The sequence below is a fragment of the Prunus avium genome, chromosome 8, assembly GCF_965620075.1.
Source record: "Prunus avium chromosome 8, drPruAviu1.hap1.1, whole genome shotgun sequence".
NCBI lineage: Eukaryota > Viridiplantae > Streptophyta > Magnoliopsida > Rosales > Rosaceae > Prunus > Prunus avium.
Window position 1 is genome coordinate 27,147,378 of NC_142291.1, and position 15,900 is coordinate 27,163,277.

Here is a 15,900-nt window from a genome sequence, read left to right on the forward strand (position 1 = left end):
CTTAAAAGTCAGTACTGTGAGGTGCAACATTTCCTACTGGAATAGCAGATTTACAATTGCTTATTAGTTCAAAACCTAATACACCAAGTATCTTAGAAAAAAATCCCTATTGTTTATACAATTCATTAAGGTTTGCATTTCAACCTTTTATTATTGTCAATCTAACAAAACTTTTTAACTTACTACTGTAATGAACAATTATTTTCAATATCAATGGGGCGTTAGTTGGATTGACTCAAGCTTTTGGTGTGCTTCCAAATGGTCATGAGTAGACCTATAAAATGGGTCGAGTCGAGCTAGCCCGATCCTAAGAGGGGTTGGCCCAAGCCTTACCCATTAGTGGGCTTTTTTTTGGCCCTAAGAGTTAAATGGGTCGGCCTACGCTAGCCCTATCTTTAATAAACTAAGATCATGCCCTACCTATAAGTCAACTATTTTAAAGCTTATGGGTGAGCCAATAAATCAGGCCTATATGGCCCTATCAAATTGGCCATTTTCTTGACATTTTTGGTTCATATTTTTAACATAAAATTAAATTTACCTCTCATGATTATTAACTTTATCATGAAAATTTATTTTCAATTATATTAAATTATATTTGTTTTCAATTATAAGATTAAAAACAACATATATATATATATATATATATATATATATATATATATGAGCTTCTCCATTGCGAAGTCAAATAATGTGGAGTGACTACGAATTTCTATTTTTGACTGTGGGATGATTTGATTGCTTTAGATTGGATATCTATTTTTTTCTTCTTCTTTCTTCCTCTCCTTGAGTTCAGTCTTCTCTCTCTCCTCTTTCTTTTTTTATTTCCTTTCCTTCTCTCTCTTTCTTTTTTCTTCTTCTTCTCTCCGCCAGATATCTATTCTTCTTCCTTCTTAGATTATAGTAGTCTTCTTCTCCTTTTCCTTGCCCTTGCCTTTGGTTTTAGGCTTAGGTTTGGTAGAGGAAGAAGAGCCTTTCTTGAAGGCAGCCATAGTTCCACTCCCACTTTCCCTTTTGAAAGTCTTTTCAGCTATGACCAGCACGTGCAGCAACTTCGCAAGAGTTTTGTCTATTTTTCCCATGTTGTAGTTCATAACAAACTGGGAGAACTGGCTTGAGAGGAATGCAAGGATAAAGTCTTGGACCAATTCCCCATCCAGTGGAGTTCCTAAGTTCTCTGTTGCGTAGATTTAGCTCCACCAAAATGGATTAAGCTGCATCCTCAACTTGTGATACTCGCAAGTGCACGAACCGTTGGTAGTATAGCATATGTAAGTGCGAGGTCGATTCCACATGGATTGGTGATTGAATGATCCAATTTAGTTTCCCTACACAAAATAGAAACAAAAACAAAGAACATAAAACAAGGAAGAAAGAAATAAGTAACTCAAGCAAATAAGTTCCCAAGTTCAATTTAGATTAATGGATTGATTCTAGCTAAAGTATGATTAAGCCATGGTGTGTGGTCATAACCTTGTGTTCCTAATTCCCTAATTTGATCATTTGTTGTCTAACCTAAAATTAAGCATTAGGAACCCATTAAGCATAGAAGAACATTTTAAACAACCAAGTATGTATCTAATCCCTGTTGTCGAATGTCCATACATACTCTTCCTATTCATAGTTCAATTCGAATTAAAGCATGGTGTATACTCTTAATTCAAACCAAGATAGCTAACATGCAAGCCTAAATGGTGATCAATCATTCAAACTAGCATATTAACTTATAAGCATAATGAATAAGAACAAAAACCATAATTGAAACTTGGAAACTAATTCAACTTGAAAACTTAAGAAAAGAATTTACATAACAAAGAAAAATAAATTACAACTAAGAAAACATTAAGGAAACTAAGAGAACTTTGAGGAAGAAAGGAAGTGTTTGAGAACTTTGAGGAGGGAGAAGAAAGTGTTTGGGAACTTTAGAGAATTTTGGAAGAACATGTGTTTGAGAGCTTTGAGGATTTTGGAAGGGAATGTGTTTAAGACATGGGGAATTTGGAAGAGAGTGTTTGAGAACTTGGAGGATTTGGAGAAGAAAGTAGAGAGGTGTTTTGAGAGCTTTGTGGATTTTGGAAGAGAGTGGTTGAGAACTTGGAGGATGTTTGTGAACTTGGAGAATTTGAGAACTTAGGGAAGGAAGAGAAATGTGTTTGTGAAGTGTTTGAGACATGGAGACTTTTGGAAGAGAAGGGAAGTAGAGAGATGTTTGAGAACTTTGAGGATTTTGGAAGAACATGTGATTGAAAGCTTTAGAGAATTAGAAGAAGAGAAAGGAAAAGTGTTTGATATTTAGTACAAAGAAAATTTAATAGAATGATCTTATTACAACAATTGAGAACTACAAAGGGAAACTAAGAGAATTTGAGGGAGAGAAGGGAAGGGAGCTCTAGAGAAGTGTTTGAGAGCTCCCCCCCCTTGGGGTGTTATTACAAGCTTAGAGAACTTCCCTATTTATAGGCCTAGGGGAAGTGAAAATCAGAATTCAATAAGACTAATGCATACAACACTTGAATTATAAAATCTGAAATGGTTGATGCACTTGTATTAGAAAATCTGAAATGGGTGATGCACTTGTATTAGAAAATCTTGAATTGGTTGATGCACTTCACCACTAAATCCCACCAGCAGCCCTAGCTCATCTTCATGTCACCATGACCAAGCTTCCAACCAGAAATGATAGCTCATACCTAGCTCACCATGACCAAGCATCCAACCAGCACATGCTGAGGTCAGCATGACCAGAAACTTCAAGGGCTTACAACTTGGGCTTCTCTTAATCAAATTAGGACTTTAAGCACTCTAAATTGAAGTTCAGAATGTCCTCTTTCCAGCCATATGTTATTTGGGCCAATCCAAGGTCGGAGGAAGAAGTTAAGGCCGAAACAAATTGCTAACTCATTTTCCGCGCTGATAAGATCCATCCTGAGCATGGTTCTGTGTTTGCTAGGTAACGGACTCCAGATTTATCCAATGGGGCTGAATTTTGGATATGTTATAGTACACACCAATTGGAGCAACTTTCATGAAGAATGTGGCCTCATCCGAGCTATGTAGGTTGCTGAAACAAAGCTTTCAATATGACCTACGGAACTGGACTGGCAGGGGGCTGTAGCCATAATGAATTTGTCTTTAAGCTCTTCATCAATTCATCCAAATTAGGCCTTAACATGCTTGAATTGCATGAATTATGTTCTCCAAAGCCATCATTGTTACCTAAAGCTCAATTAACTGAAAGATAAACACAAAAAGGATTAAAAGCACAAGTTTAACTCAAAAACATAACCAAATCATAAGCTAGAAGGGTAAGAAATAATATACAATTATGAACCGATCATTCTCCAACTACTCGATGAGTCCAATCATCTTCAGCCCATGTTGGTGGATTGGTGCTTTCTTGACTATCTTGGTCTTCGCAAGCTCACAAACAACACTGAATCGTCTGTTACGTGTACCCTCACCATACAACTCTTGTAGATGAAGGATCATATCGGTTGGAACATCCATGTGCTCATGTTGCTTCTAAAGCTCAAAGTTCATTGAAGCAAGGATGTAGCATTTAGTTTGTTTGTCGTCTTGTATGTGCTTAACATATTGAGCACGTTCCTTCTTAGTGACATTATTACCAGGAAGTTGACAAGGGAACGGCTTATCAAGCACGTATGCAATTTTCTCACTGATCAAAACAATCTTGAGATTGTGAGACCATTCAGGGAAATTTTGCCCCTCAAGGCAGTGTTTGTCAAGGATTTTGGCGAGCGCGGTTCCAGACATATCTACATAACATACAGAAATTTAAATTAGATTGCTTTTAGAAAGCCAATGATTCGGGTCTTTTAAATCAAATGACACCTCCCACTATTTTTGGCAAATTTCATATCCCTAAAATGGAATATGAGAGTTTTAGTTTCAACTCTTAGTGGGGATGGGAGGCTCACCACCATCAAGCTTGCCAAATCATAATAGAATATTGGTTTGCTTGAATGGTGAAGAGAGAGTACTCTTACCCATTCACATCATGATGTGATTACCCATCACTTTGGCCTCTAGCAAATATGCACCCCCAAATGTTATCGTGAGGTACCATTTGTTTTAGTTAAGTCATGCCCACCATTCTTGTGAGTGTAGGGGTTCAAGCAAGACCTCATCATAATAGAATATTGGCATTATTCGTTGCCCTTTTTGGGTTTGGGAGCGAACTTCATCATCAATGAGGCCAGTTTGTTGGTGAAGAGAATCAATAGCTTTAAACCTAACGACAGCATGATAAAGTGGGAGGAGATGCAAAATCGGCAAACTCATCCCTATCATGAGAGCAAGAACCCCAAGAACGATTATTAGGGCTACCCTGATTACCCGAACCATCCAGTGAAAAAGTACCATTGCCTCTGAAAGAAGGGGGAAAAGTTGAGGAACGGCGAGCTAGAGAGCCAATTGGTTTACCCCATAAATTAGTAATACCTTCCAAATCAGCAAAAATAGATGTCAATTAATCAAGGAAACACGGAGTGAGAGGCCCATTGAGGGTTTCATATTTTTTAAGACACACCTGAGTGGAGTAACCAAGCCGCCCACAAGCAAAGCAATAATCAAGAAGATACTCATATTTGAATTCCACCATTTTCTCTCCAACCTCTGGAAAAGTGATCGGTGTTTGACGGATTAGAGATAAGGTAAGATTAAAAACAACTCTTTTATAGATAAGAATTTTTTTTAAAAAAGCTCTTATTTCTATAAATATTATTTATTAATAAACTGAATTAAATATCGGATCGGGGGTTTAAAATCATGGCCCAGGCCCTACCCTTTGCAAATTGGGCCGAGGCAATCCTGCCCATAGCCCAAAAAATAGGCCTAGTTCAAGTTCCCATTGTATCAAGGTGTGAGTTTTCCCCCTCCCCATTCCTATTCTTAACTTTTGGCAAAAAAAAAAAATATTTTATTTTCAATGATTATATAGGGTATTGGAAATTAATCTCACTTTACAAATAAATCTTTGATAAGCAGACATGGACTTAGCCAAGTTTGCTAGAGCTGATATGCTCCCCACTCTGCACCTGAGTTCCAACCCCCCTCCTCATAGTTTATATTAGACTAAAGTAGAATATCGCTTATATAAAAAATAAAAATACAAAATATTTGATAAATTTCTATGAGAATATATATAATGGAGATATTAAATATAAACTATCAAAATGGTTGATGTGTTTATTTGAATTAAAATTTCAATTCCTATGGTATTCTATTATATAGTATGAGGCATGTGTGCTGCAACACTAATAAGAAAATAATCTAAAATATCTCTTCGTTATTTTTTTTAATCAAATAAAATATCTCTTCTTAATTTCATTTTGGGTTAAATGTCAAATCCATATATAATTGAGCCAATGCCTATATGGAAGATACCAATCTCGTTCTCCTGGAATCTGTGGTCCAAGGGACTTGTAGTTATCCACCTTTGAATTCTGTGGTTCAAGGGAACGGGACTGTGGAATATACATATATAATTAAAAAGGCTTAATATCACAAAACGTCTCTAAGGTTTATAAAACTATCAGATTGCATCCTTAATGTTTTTTTGTGTCATTCGTGGTCCTCAAGGTTAGTATGTGCGATCACAAATGGTCCCTGCCGTTAGGTTCCGTCAAAAACTCCGCTAGTTTACTGACATGACATATATATCATAAAACATCCCTAAGGTTCACGCACCTATCACAAATGGTCCCTGTGAAATTTTAAAATTTTTACATTTAAAATTCATAAAATTTTGGTTTTCTTTTTTAAATTATTTAAATATATATATTGTATTTTAAATACATGTGACTATATTTTTGAAGATGTGGGCTCCACATCTATGCCACATCAACAAACTAATGAAATTTTTTAAAAATAATTTAAAATTCATAAAATTTAAAAATTTAAAAACCATTTATAGAAGGATTTTAACCTTGAGGTTCATTTATGAACCCGAAACCCTTGGTTTTTTTCATTTTTAAATTTTATGAATTTTAAATTATTTTTTAAAAACCAAAATTTTATATTTTAAATTTAAAAAATTAAAAAATTTCTCAGGGACCATTTGTAATAGGTGCGTGAACCTTAGGGATGTTTTGTGATATATATATGCAATGTCAGCAAACTAACGGAATTTTTTACGGAACTTAACGGCAGGAACCATTTGTGATCACACATACTAACCTTGAGGACCACGAATAACACAAAAAATCATTAAGGATGCAATCTGATAGTTTTGTAAACTTTAGGGACGTTTTGTGATATTAAGCCTAATTAAAAATTAACTAGTGCAACAAGATTAACAAGAAGAAGAACGAACAACCTCTATGAATTTCATTCCATTATCTTCTTTTCTTAGATTAGACATCACATATCATTTGCACAAGTAGATTGTAAATATAATCAATAGGACGAGAGATTGGTGAAATGTACAAAACATATTCTTTCAGCTCTAATTAGTCAAAAGAGTAAGCACCAGGCCTTATAGAGGCAATTGTAAACCCCCTGCTTATTTTTTTTGGTACTGAACATACAGTATTATAGTAGAATTTTATGTACTTTTCCCCTCTATGATTTTTTTCACTTCTCCAAATAGAAGGAAAGTCCAACCTTTCCTACATTCAAACTCAATCTTTCATACTACAATCTTCATTTGACATTCAAATAGCCTTTACATTATTTTTTGATGTGTGCCATCCACGCTTATATCAACTCTTTGCTTTATTATATCTCGTTTTTCAGTTTGCTCAATTTTCAGCTTTCTTTTTGTGGTAAGATCTCTAATGCAATAAATCTTGGGCTTCGGTTCGAGTCCTAGGAAAGGTTTGGACCAATTGCTCCTCCAGAAAAGGTCTAGAGCAAATGTTTCTCTAGGAAAAGGTCTTAGGTTCGAGTCCTAACATCCGTATAGTGTGTATGAGTTTAGTATATTATCATCCTTCTCGATAGAAAAAAGAAAAAGAAAAAGAGTTCTGGGCACAAAGTGGAAACTACAATTATACAATATGAGGGATGTGCAATGGGTTCATCAATTGCCTTTTTTTTTTCCCTGTCATTAGAGACATAGTTAGCAAGCAGAAAAATATTAACACATCATTGAATTATTGTGATTGTTGAGATTAAACTAAATGCGAGTAAATTCACGAAACCTTTTAATATTTATAACTTAACTTCTAAACAATAGTGTTTCAATGTTTCATTCATTCAATGACTGCTTTTTTAGGAGCAAAATATGCGTGGCACGGTGGCACTCTGAGCAGTTACGAAAGTGCAGGCAAAATCAACATGTAGCCAAGTCATGCCCAATGTGTACCAAAATGCATGACCCCGCACAACCTGCCCCGCATTATAGCCTCGCGGGACGCAAAAGACCCAGTACCAGAAAGAACCAAAACTAGAAGCAATCTTGCTTTCAAGGTGCAACATTTCCTTGTGGTATTTTCCCACAAAAGACGGAGAAAAAATAATAGAAGAAAACATTTGCTTTTGGAATAGCAGCTTTACAATTTGAATAATTTAAAAGCATAACACACCAAGTATCTTACAAGAAAATCCCAATTGATTGGTCATATAATTCATTCAGGTTATATATCTGCAATTTTTATTCTAATTTTTTTCAAAAAATATAAAGAAGAGTAAAACTACCTGGGTTGGATTGATCCTTGAATAAATCCATCTTTCATTTAGCTGCACTATAGTTATAATTTGGCTAAGCTAAAAAAACACCCAGATATAAAGTTGGAAGAACTTGCATATTAACACATAAAAAAGGACATTTAAGCTGTTCTGGCAAACCCCAAGAATTATAAAATACATTGGTGGTGCTATGTTTAGTTTTATGTTTTGCAAGGCTGACTGCTGACACTGTCAACAACAATTGGAGTTGCACAAATAAATGTCTCCGAACTTGTATATACATTACACATAGATATTCCAACTGCAATTATAAGTTGGGGTTGAAGCCTACTGTGGGTTGGTCTCAACAGATGCTGCAGCAACAGTTGAGACCATGGAGTCTACACCGCAGATATTCCGGCCGTTGCAGATTTTGTAGAATCCCTTCTCTCCCCAGTTCTCTCCCCATGAGTTCTTTATGATCCAGTATGGCTTCTCCTTCATTCTGATGGGAGAATAGCCAGCTGCACCATAACCCACGAGCAACACCCCATGATCCAATCTCTTTGAGCAAATGTAGGGGCATGACACTCCACCAACATATGTTTGCATGAACACTGCGTTGATAGCCACTGCATTCGAACAATGTACTAGTTAATAATAGGCTTTAACCACTGCTGGAACTCATACCAGTACTCTATAATGCTCTTAAATCATAAAGAGAAGATGAGCAGAAAAAATAAAATATCTTTACAAACAGAACAAGGCAAAGAACAGAAATCACAAAATTAAATGCGAGTTACCTGCAAGAGGGCCATTTTTCACAAGGTTTGCAGCAATTTGTTCTTCATCAAGGGAGACAACACTGAAATTGGCAACCTTTGCTGCAATTTTGCTCTTGTCAAATTTGCAGGTTCCACGATCAGTACCAGTGTATGGATATTCTTCTTCCTTCATTAGTCCACCAGCTTTGAGTGTGTACTCAAAGGCACTGTTCATGAGCCCACCATTGCATCCAGAGTCGCATGAACCTGCCTCCTCTGGATCACACTGCAATTTTTTCAGAAAGAACGCATAAGATATAGAAATTTAAGGAACTAACCTTTTTCTAGGGCATCACTGAATGAATGAAACAGTCAAACAAAATAATGGCAATCTGTTAATGGTGCTACTGTTAAAACACAAGCACCATTCATTATGTATTTCTATTAAGGATAAAGACACAAGCACCAATCAGACTGCACTGCTTCTGCATTATCAAGATAAACAATAGCAATAAAAAAATTTCAGCAGCAAGAACACATTCTATTAAAAATCCTTCAACGCAGCAAGCAGATATATGACCATTTAACTTTTTACATCCAAATATAACTTCTTGCTACATCTCGTAATAATAGCTAAAACAAAAACCAACTTTATTTGTCATTTACTAAATAAAACCAAAATAAAAATCTCACAGTTAATGTATTATCATGTCACCCCTGAACACCAATAAGGCAATAAGGCAAACATAGCTAAAACAAAATCCAACTTTATTTGTCATTTACTAATTAAAACAAAAAATACGCAGTTAAAGTATTATCATGACACCCCTGAACACCAATAAGGCAATAACCAAAACATATATAACATACAGCAGACACAACAATTACAATATACAGACATATTTCCTGCAAATTAGAAAACCCAACTCCGTGAACAATTACATCTCTACAATTTCTAACCTTTTCCAACATGTGTTGAGACTTAGGAACATGTAAAGACACCTTGACGCAAAAAATGAACTTGAAAACACAGACACCGTCTCAGGTTTTGGTTTAAATGCAATCAAAAAGTTGCAGTTTGTGACTTTCAGTACTGACAGAGTCAGCTCGAGACAAAGACAAGCAGAAAGAAGCAGCTAACTATTCATCGTCATCCAGATTCCATGTGGGTCTCACATGGAGACCACAATCACAGATAATTTGAACAAGACAATTGTAAGAAATATTCTGACTACAAAAATACCCTAAAAAGGGACAATCGTAATTACTAATTATCGTGTATTCGCAAATTAAAATCAAACAATCAACCATTAGAAATCCCAATTTTCTTCATAAACAGAAGCACCAAATAATAATTCTTTTCAAAAAAATTTTTAAAAAAGTCAAACCTCGTGATCACAATCCACAAGCTGCTGCTCACTGAGGCTCACAAGCTCTCCAGTCGCCAGAAAGTGGGCACCTTCCAAAGCTCCTGTAGTACTGAAACTCCAGCACGACCCGCACGAGCCCTAATTTCACAAAAACCCAAATAACCCAATAAATAAACAAACTAATTAAAAATAAATAAAATAATTTTTTACAACAAAAACAAAAAAAGACCTGATTTTTAACGGCGGTGACAGCTCCACGATCCCTCCAATCAAAATCCTCAGGCAGATTCTCGGTCGGGAGAATCGGAGCCTTGGTGGCATCAGCAGGGAGCTTCAGCCCTCTGAGTCCGAGTTGACTCTTTCGGAACTCAGCCGGGGTCATATCGGAGAACTGAGTCACGCCGTGTTGAGCCGACGGGTCGAGCCTCTGGTGTCGCGCGGCTCGGCGCAGGTTCGCCTTGAACACTTCGAACCTGTAGTCGTGCTCCTCCTGGCTCGCGTACGACTTGCCGAATTGGTGCTTGAAGAGCGAGAAGTGGTGTTCGGCTCCGAGACGATGGTCGTGCTGGTGATCATCGCCCCCGTCAACCACTTGCCTGATCAGCGGATCTGCGCCGTCCGATTGCGCACGCGAGACGATCAAGAGAGAGAATGCGAGAAGAAGAGAGAGGTACCGATCCATGTTTACAGAGACCGATTGGTAGCTTTGGTTCTGCAGAGTCTGGTTTGCTTTATAAAGTCGACGAGGACCTTGGAGGTGTATAATCCTCTGCGGTCGGGTTTAAATACTGCGTATATCTGCACGGTTCACAGAGAGTCCCACCAATGATCCGGTATGATGGACGGTTTAGATTTTCTGAGATGAGATATATTTTAAGGGTGTCGTGTAGGCGATAGTTTTGGGGTATTTGCTTACGGGAGTGGGTAATGGGCGGGCGAATGGAAACGGGACACGTGGCGGTGTTGGAGTGTTGGTGTTGAATGGTAGTTGGATAGCGCCTTGCATTGCTTGTTGGTTTTGAATTGTAATTGGGTTGGATATTGTTTTGTTTCTGTTTTTTTGGTTTTTTATTATTGGCTTGAAGATGATTGTTTTGTTGTTTTGTTGGAGAAAATAATAAGAAACAGAGAGGAAACAGGGTGGTCAATGAAATATTGCGGAGAAATTTGTGATGGAAGAGGTTTGTTTTCGATATCAACCGTTCGATAGATGATGAAATAGGTTAATTTTGCGATTCGTTCACTTCTAAGATCAATGAGACTAATTTATATGAGAATTACAATAAAATTTATAGATATAAACGATTGATAAGGATTGACTAAATTACAATATCTATCCTCATAGTTTGGCCTGATTTCTTATAGTTTAGAAAGTTGCTATCTCACATAATTTGGTTTAGTTTCTAATTTAGTGCTGGAAACTTCAATTTCAAACCAAACCGCTTTAGAGGGGTACGATAGCAATTTTTTAAAACTCTATATACTTAAGAGTAAATTAGGCCAAGCTACGGAAACCAGAATTGTAATTTTGACCATAATATTCTACACGCGTACATGAGCGATTGATGAAAATATAATTTAGAATGATAGTTGGATTGGGTTTTCTACATTTGTCATGCTATGTTTTAACTGGACTTGTTAAATTATGAGGTCATAAACAGTTAGGCTGATGTGTTTGTTTGAGTTGTGGTGGGCTATCAAGAATGGCAAAACAATCTGTGTCAATTGCTTGCAAACTAACAGGTTTTTAGCGTGGAAGTTATCAATTTATTATACAACAAACATTGCTAGTTTGTTGTGCTACATTTTAGGATTTGGTTTTAAGTTTGGAAGGCTTCAAGGGATGTTTGGCTGGTTGAGATAATGATTTGATGACACTAATTTGCTATCCTAGAATATAACAAATTGCTAGATAGGGGGTGAACTTTTTTAAGAAAACTAGATTTTTTGGAATCTTAGCTTTGTTTTAACCCTTTTTGTGGTCATCACAAGTCATAATGATTTTGTTACTTTTCATTCTATCTTGAATTGGATAAAGACTTACCAAATCCAATCACACGTGGTCATGCATTTTAACTTTCTCACATAACAATATTTGATTGGTTTGTGATGCCGCCAGAGTGGCATATACCTATTACCATCGTGCATATTTTGGCCGTTGGTTTGGTTACATACTTCTAATTTTGGCCGTTGGTTTGCATTCATTAAATATGTTGGTAATCTCTTAAATGCAATCCAACGCCCGAGATTAGAAGTATGTTGTCAATCCTTAACTTAAATACTTATTGAATAATCTCCCTTCAAGTTACAACTTTTTTCTACAAAACAGAAAAGGATTAGAGCGTTAAGATTCCTTCCAATAACCAAATATAATGATTAGAAAGGATTACAACTTTTTTTGGTTTTTTTTTTGTTTAATCAAATCTCAATCCAAACACCTCTCCTATGCCCACCAATACTTCTAATTACTTATTCTTCTTCCCTTTAATTAGGCAATTTATTACTTCTTTATTTATGAAATATGACAATGCAAATTTTTTTTATTTCACATATTAATATATATATTACAGCCATTGTTATATTTTGATTGCTCAAATCCAAGAATAGATACGTTTCATTCACACATAACTCCCAAGTCCAACTGTATACAACCACTATTTCCGATCCCAAAAGAAACACAACTCAACTAAAATTCCCAGAAGAATAAGTACTCATGTTAAAAATAAATAGAAAACCATGCAAATCCAAATCCCTTTAGCCTTAGAAATGCGCATATTCCTATACAGCTCTGAATAATATTCCCCATATTTCCTGATAAACTTTAGATTCTCTTTATTTAAATTAAATTAATTTTTATGTGTCTATAAAAGGAGCATGATTTTGCTGAGCGCAATGGAATTTGTGTAGGGTTTGAGGGTGCCTTGAGTAATAATATGACCAAGATGGGTGTGGTGAGCTTAGCGTCTGCTTCTACTTCTTCAAGGGTAGCTAGTTTTGTAGTTTTGGGTTTGGTTTTGAACTTGGCTGTGGTTTGCAATGGAGGTATAACAAGCCCTTTTGTGAGGAAAGCTGAGAAGACTGTTGATATGCCTTATGAAAGCGATGCCTTTCAAGTCCCTCATGGCTATAATGCACCTCAACAAGTATATATCTCCCCTATCTCTCTATCTCTAGTCAGTTGTAGCTTAATGATGTGACTTATTTGTACCACATTATCTGATGATATCACTGAGTCTCGCCTATACGAGTACGAGACATGTGATCAATAATTGTCATATAGAGATATATTTTTCTTTTTTGTGGGCAACCCTTTTTACTGTGGAAACACACAGGAACTTTTATTTACTTGAACCTTCATATTTTTATGTGGTCTTGTTTTTCAAGATTTATGGCTTGCTTCACACTTTTGCTTTTCTTCTTGATGATTTTGTTAGCTTAACTTTGTTTAATTGTATGATATGCGTGTGTTCTTGATCTAAGGTTCATATAACACAAGGAGACCACAAGGGAAAGGCCATGATTGTGTCATGGGTCACTGTGGATGAAAAAGGCTCCAGCAAAGTGCTTTTCTGGAGTGCAGATCAAAAGAAAAGGATGGCTGAAGGCAAAGCTAAAACCTATACATACCATGATTACACTTCTGGTTACATTCACCACTGTACCATCAGAAACTTAGAGGTAAATTTCAATCCGCCTTTCTGTTTTTCCTCTTTTTCTTTGTTCTTTTTGTTCTATAAATAATTTGCTGACTGAAATTATGAACTAATAATATATAATTTTGGGCAGTACAATACCAAATATTACTACGTGGTTGGAATTGGGCACACTGAGAGGCTATTCTGGTTTGTAACTCCTCCTGAAGTTGGGCCAGATGTTCCTTACACATTTGGTCTCATGGGTAAGTATTTAGGTAATTTTTTTTAATAACCAAAACAGAATAGTAACTTTTAGCATTGTGATCCAAAAGTAATTTCACGCTTTTGATTAATTTACAAGGCAAATTTGGCTATTTGATTACTTGTAAATTTGACTTACCATTTGGCTCTCATTTGCAGGGGATTTGGGCCAAACCTTTGATTCAAACTTGACACTTACTCACTATGAAGAAAACCCACTTAAAGGACAAACAGTTTTGAACCTTGGAGACCTCTCTTATGCAGATAATCATCCCAATCATGACAATGTTAAGTGGGATACATTTGGAAGATTCATTGAGAGAAGTGCTGCTTATCAACCTTGGATTTGGACTGCAGGGAACCATGAGATTGATTATGCTCCAGAAATTGTAAGCATTTCATAGCTAATCTTAAGCTCTCATTTTCCATATCTAGAGAGGTGAATTCTAGTTCCAAAATGTCATTGGAAAAGTGTTTTCTAAGAGAAGATTGGTACTTTTTGTTGCAGGGTGAATACAAACCTTTCAAGCCGTACACTCACCGGTATAATGTCCCACACAAAGCATCAGGGAGCCCTGCCCCTTTTTTTTACTCAATCAAGAGAGCTTCAGCATACATCATAGTCTTGTCTTCATATACAGCTTATGGTACATTTTTTTTCCCTATTGTATTTACATGACTGGCTCTCAAGCACCTACACATATATGCAGTATACGATATGAAAATTCTAGGAATGTGAAACATGTTCTTTTCTGACTGTCTAATATGTTAACTTGGCATCTGCAAATTTGTTAAAATCGCCGTTTTTGAAGTAATTTGGCGATGACATAACTAAATACTTAGTTGTTGCTTTCTTGGCATGTGAGAGATTGTTATACTGTAAATCAAACTTTGTTCATCTCTGCATATTACATCATAAAAATTACTTTCACATCATATGGAAATGATATCCTCGTCATATTTTCTAATGACTTTGTTTTAAATGATTGGAGGCTTTTTGCTTCCAAATTATCCTGAAAACTAGGCTGAAACTTCTTCTGTCCATGTAACATCCAATCAATTCTAACTTGTTAGTGAAATCTTCTGTACATTAATGTCTTTGTTAAATTGGCTGCTGCAACTGTCTCATTTAACATATCATTTCCTTCTTCTCAAGGTAAATACACTCCTCAGTACCAATGGCTTGAGCAGGAGCTACCAAAAGTTAACAGGAGTGAGACACCATGGTTGGTTGTCTTACTGCATTCCCCATGGTACAACAGCTACAACTATCATTACATGGAAGGAGAGAGCATGAGAGTCATGTTTGAGTCTTGGTTTGTGCAGCACAAGGTTGACGTAGTCTTTGCTGGTCATGTCCATGCCTACGAACGATCTGTAAGTGCTCAAAATAAACTTGTTGAAACAGATCAATCCCTTTTATGGAACGCTTTAATGTTTGGCAAATTAGTACATGAAACCCTTTTGAGGAGAAGTGTTTGACTGAAATGCTGATATCAAGAAAACTGTAGACATCTTCCTTTTTCTGATAAGAAATTTGTGTGTATCACAGGAACGTGTATCGAATATTGCCTATAACATTGAAAATGGAAAGTGCTCTCCGGTGGTGAAAGATCAATCTGCGCCGGTGTACATTACCATTGGAGATGGAGGAAATATTGAAGGCTTGGCAACCAAGTAAGTACATGATCTTTTAGGGTTCAATGCTTTCCTATTTGTTAGCATTGCATTCTTTAATCTATGAATGTTTTTTGTTTCTGGTGCAGTATGAGGGAGCCACAGCCAGATTACTCAGCTTATAGAGAGGCCAGTTTTGGTCATGCCATTTTTGACATCAAGAACCGAACTCATGCCTTCTACAGTTGGCACCGGAACGACGATGGAGTTGCAGTGAAAGCCGATTCTATGTGGTTTTTCAACAGATACCATCATCCTGTTGATGATTCTACAAGTTCCCAATCATGATCATGGGAAAAGAAAAATTTTATTGCTCTTGTTTTCTAGAATAAATTCATATGTATAACTTATTAAGTTAGTCAATATTTTCTGTGGATGTTGGTAGGCTAAAGGTTGATTCATATATATAAATGCTTATGTTTTGTTGGTCTCCCTATATTTCTATCATTTGGTCACCTAGCAAACTAATATGGGAGCATCATATAATAGGTCTATGCAACGTCTTTTTCACAATAATCGTCGGTCACCATACATTAGAAGTTTATCGAAACATTTGTATGTGAA

The 15,900-nt window shown here is 36.3% G+C and overlaps 2 protein-coding genes and 1 pseudogene across 2 annotated transcripts; 1 reads left to right on the forward strand and 2 right to left on the reverse strand.

The window, feature by feature from the left end:
* Positions 1-893: 893 nt before the first annotated feature.
* On the reverse strand, positions 894-3,540 carry LOC148292436 (uncharacterized; annotated as a pseudogene).
* A 4,207-nt stretch (positions 3,541-7,747) lies between these two features.
* On the reverse strand, positions 7,748-10,480 carry LOC110768529 (cysteine protease RD19A). The gene is made up of 4 exons (XM_021972284.2): positions 9,993-10,480; positions 9,782-9,901; positions 8,433-8,679; positions 7,748-8,261 (listed from the first exon to the last, which is right to left on the reverse strand). Exons 1-4 carry the CDS (start codon positions 10,443-10,445, stop codon positions 7,978-7,980), a joined length of 1,104 nt encoding a protein of 367 aa, XP_021827976.1. The 5' UTR covers positions 10,446-10,480; the 3' UTR covers positions 7,748-7,977.
* A 2,163-nt stretch (positions 10,481-12,643) lies between these two features.
* Positions 12,644-15,641, forward strand: LOC110768533 (purple acid phosphatase 2-like). The gene is made up of 8 exons (XM_021972286.2): positions 12,644-12,906; positions 13,244-13,441; positions 13,550-13,661; positions 13,819-14,048; positions 14,168-14,306; positions 14,816-15,036; positions 15,212-15,336; positions 15,426-15,641. The coding sequence occupies exons 1-8, from the start codon at positions 12,697-12,699 to the stop codon at positions 15,622-15,624; spliced, it is 1,434 nt and encodes a 477-aa protein (XP_021827978.1). The 5' UTR covers positions 12,644-12,696; the 3' UTR covers positions 15,625-15,641.
* The last annotated feature ends 259 nt before the right edge of the window (positions 15,642-15,900 follow it).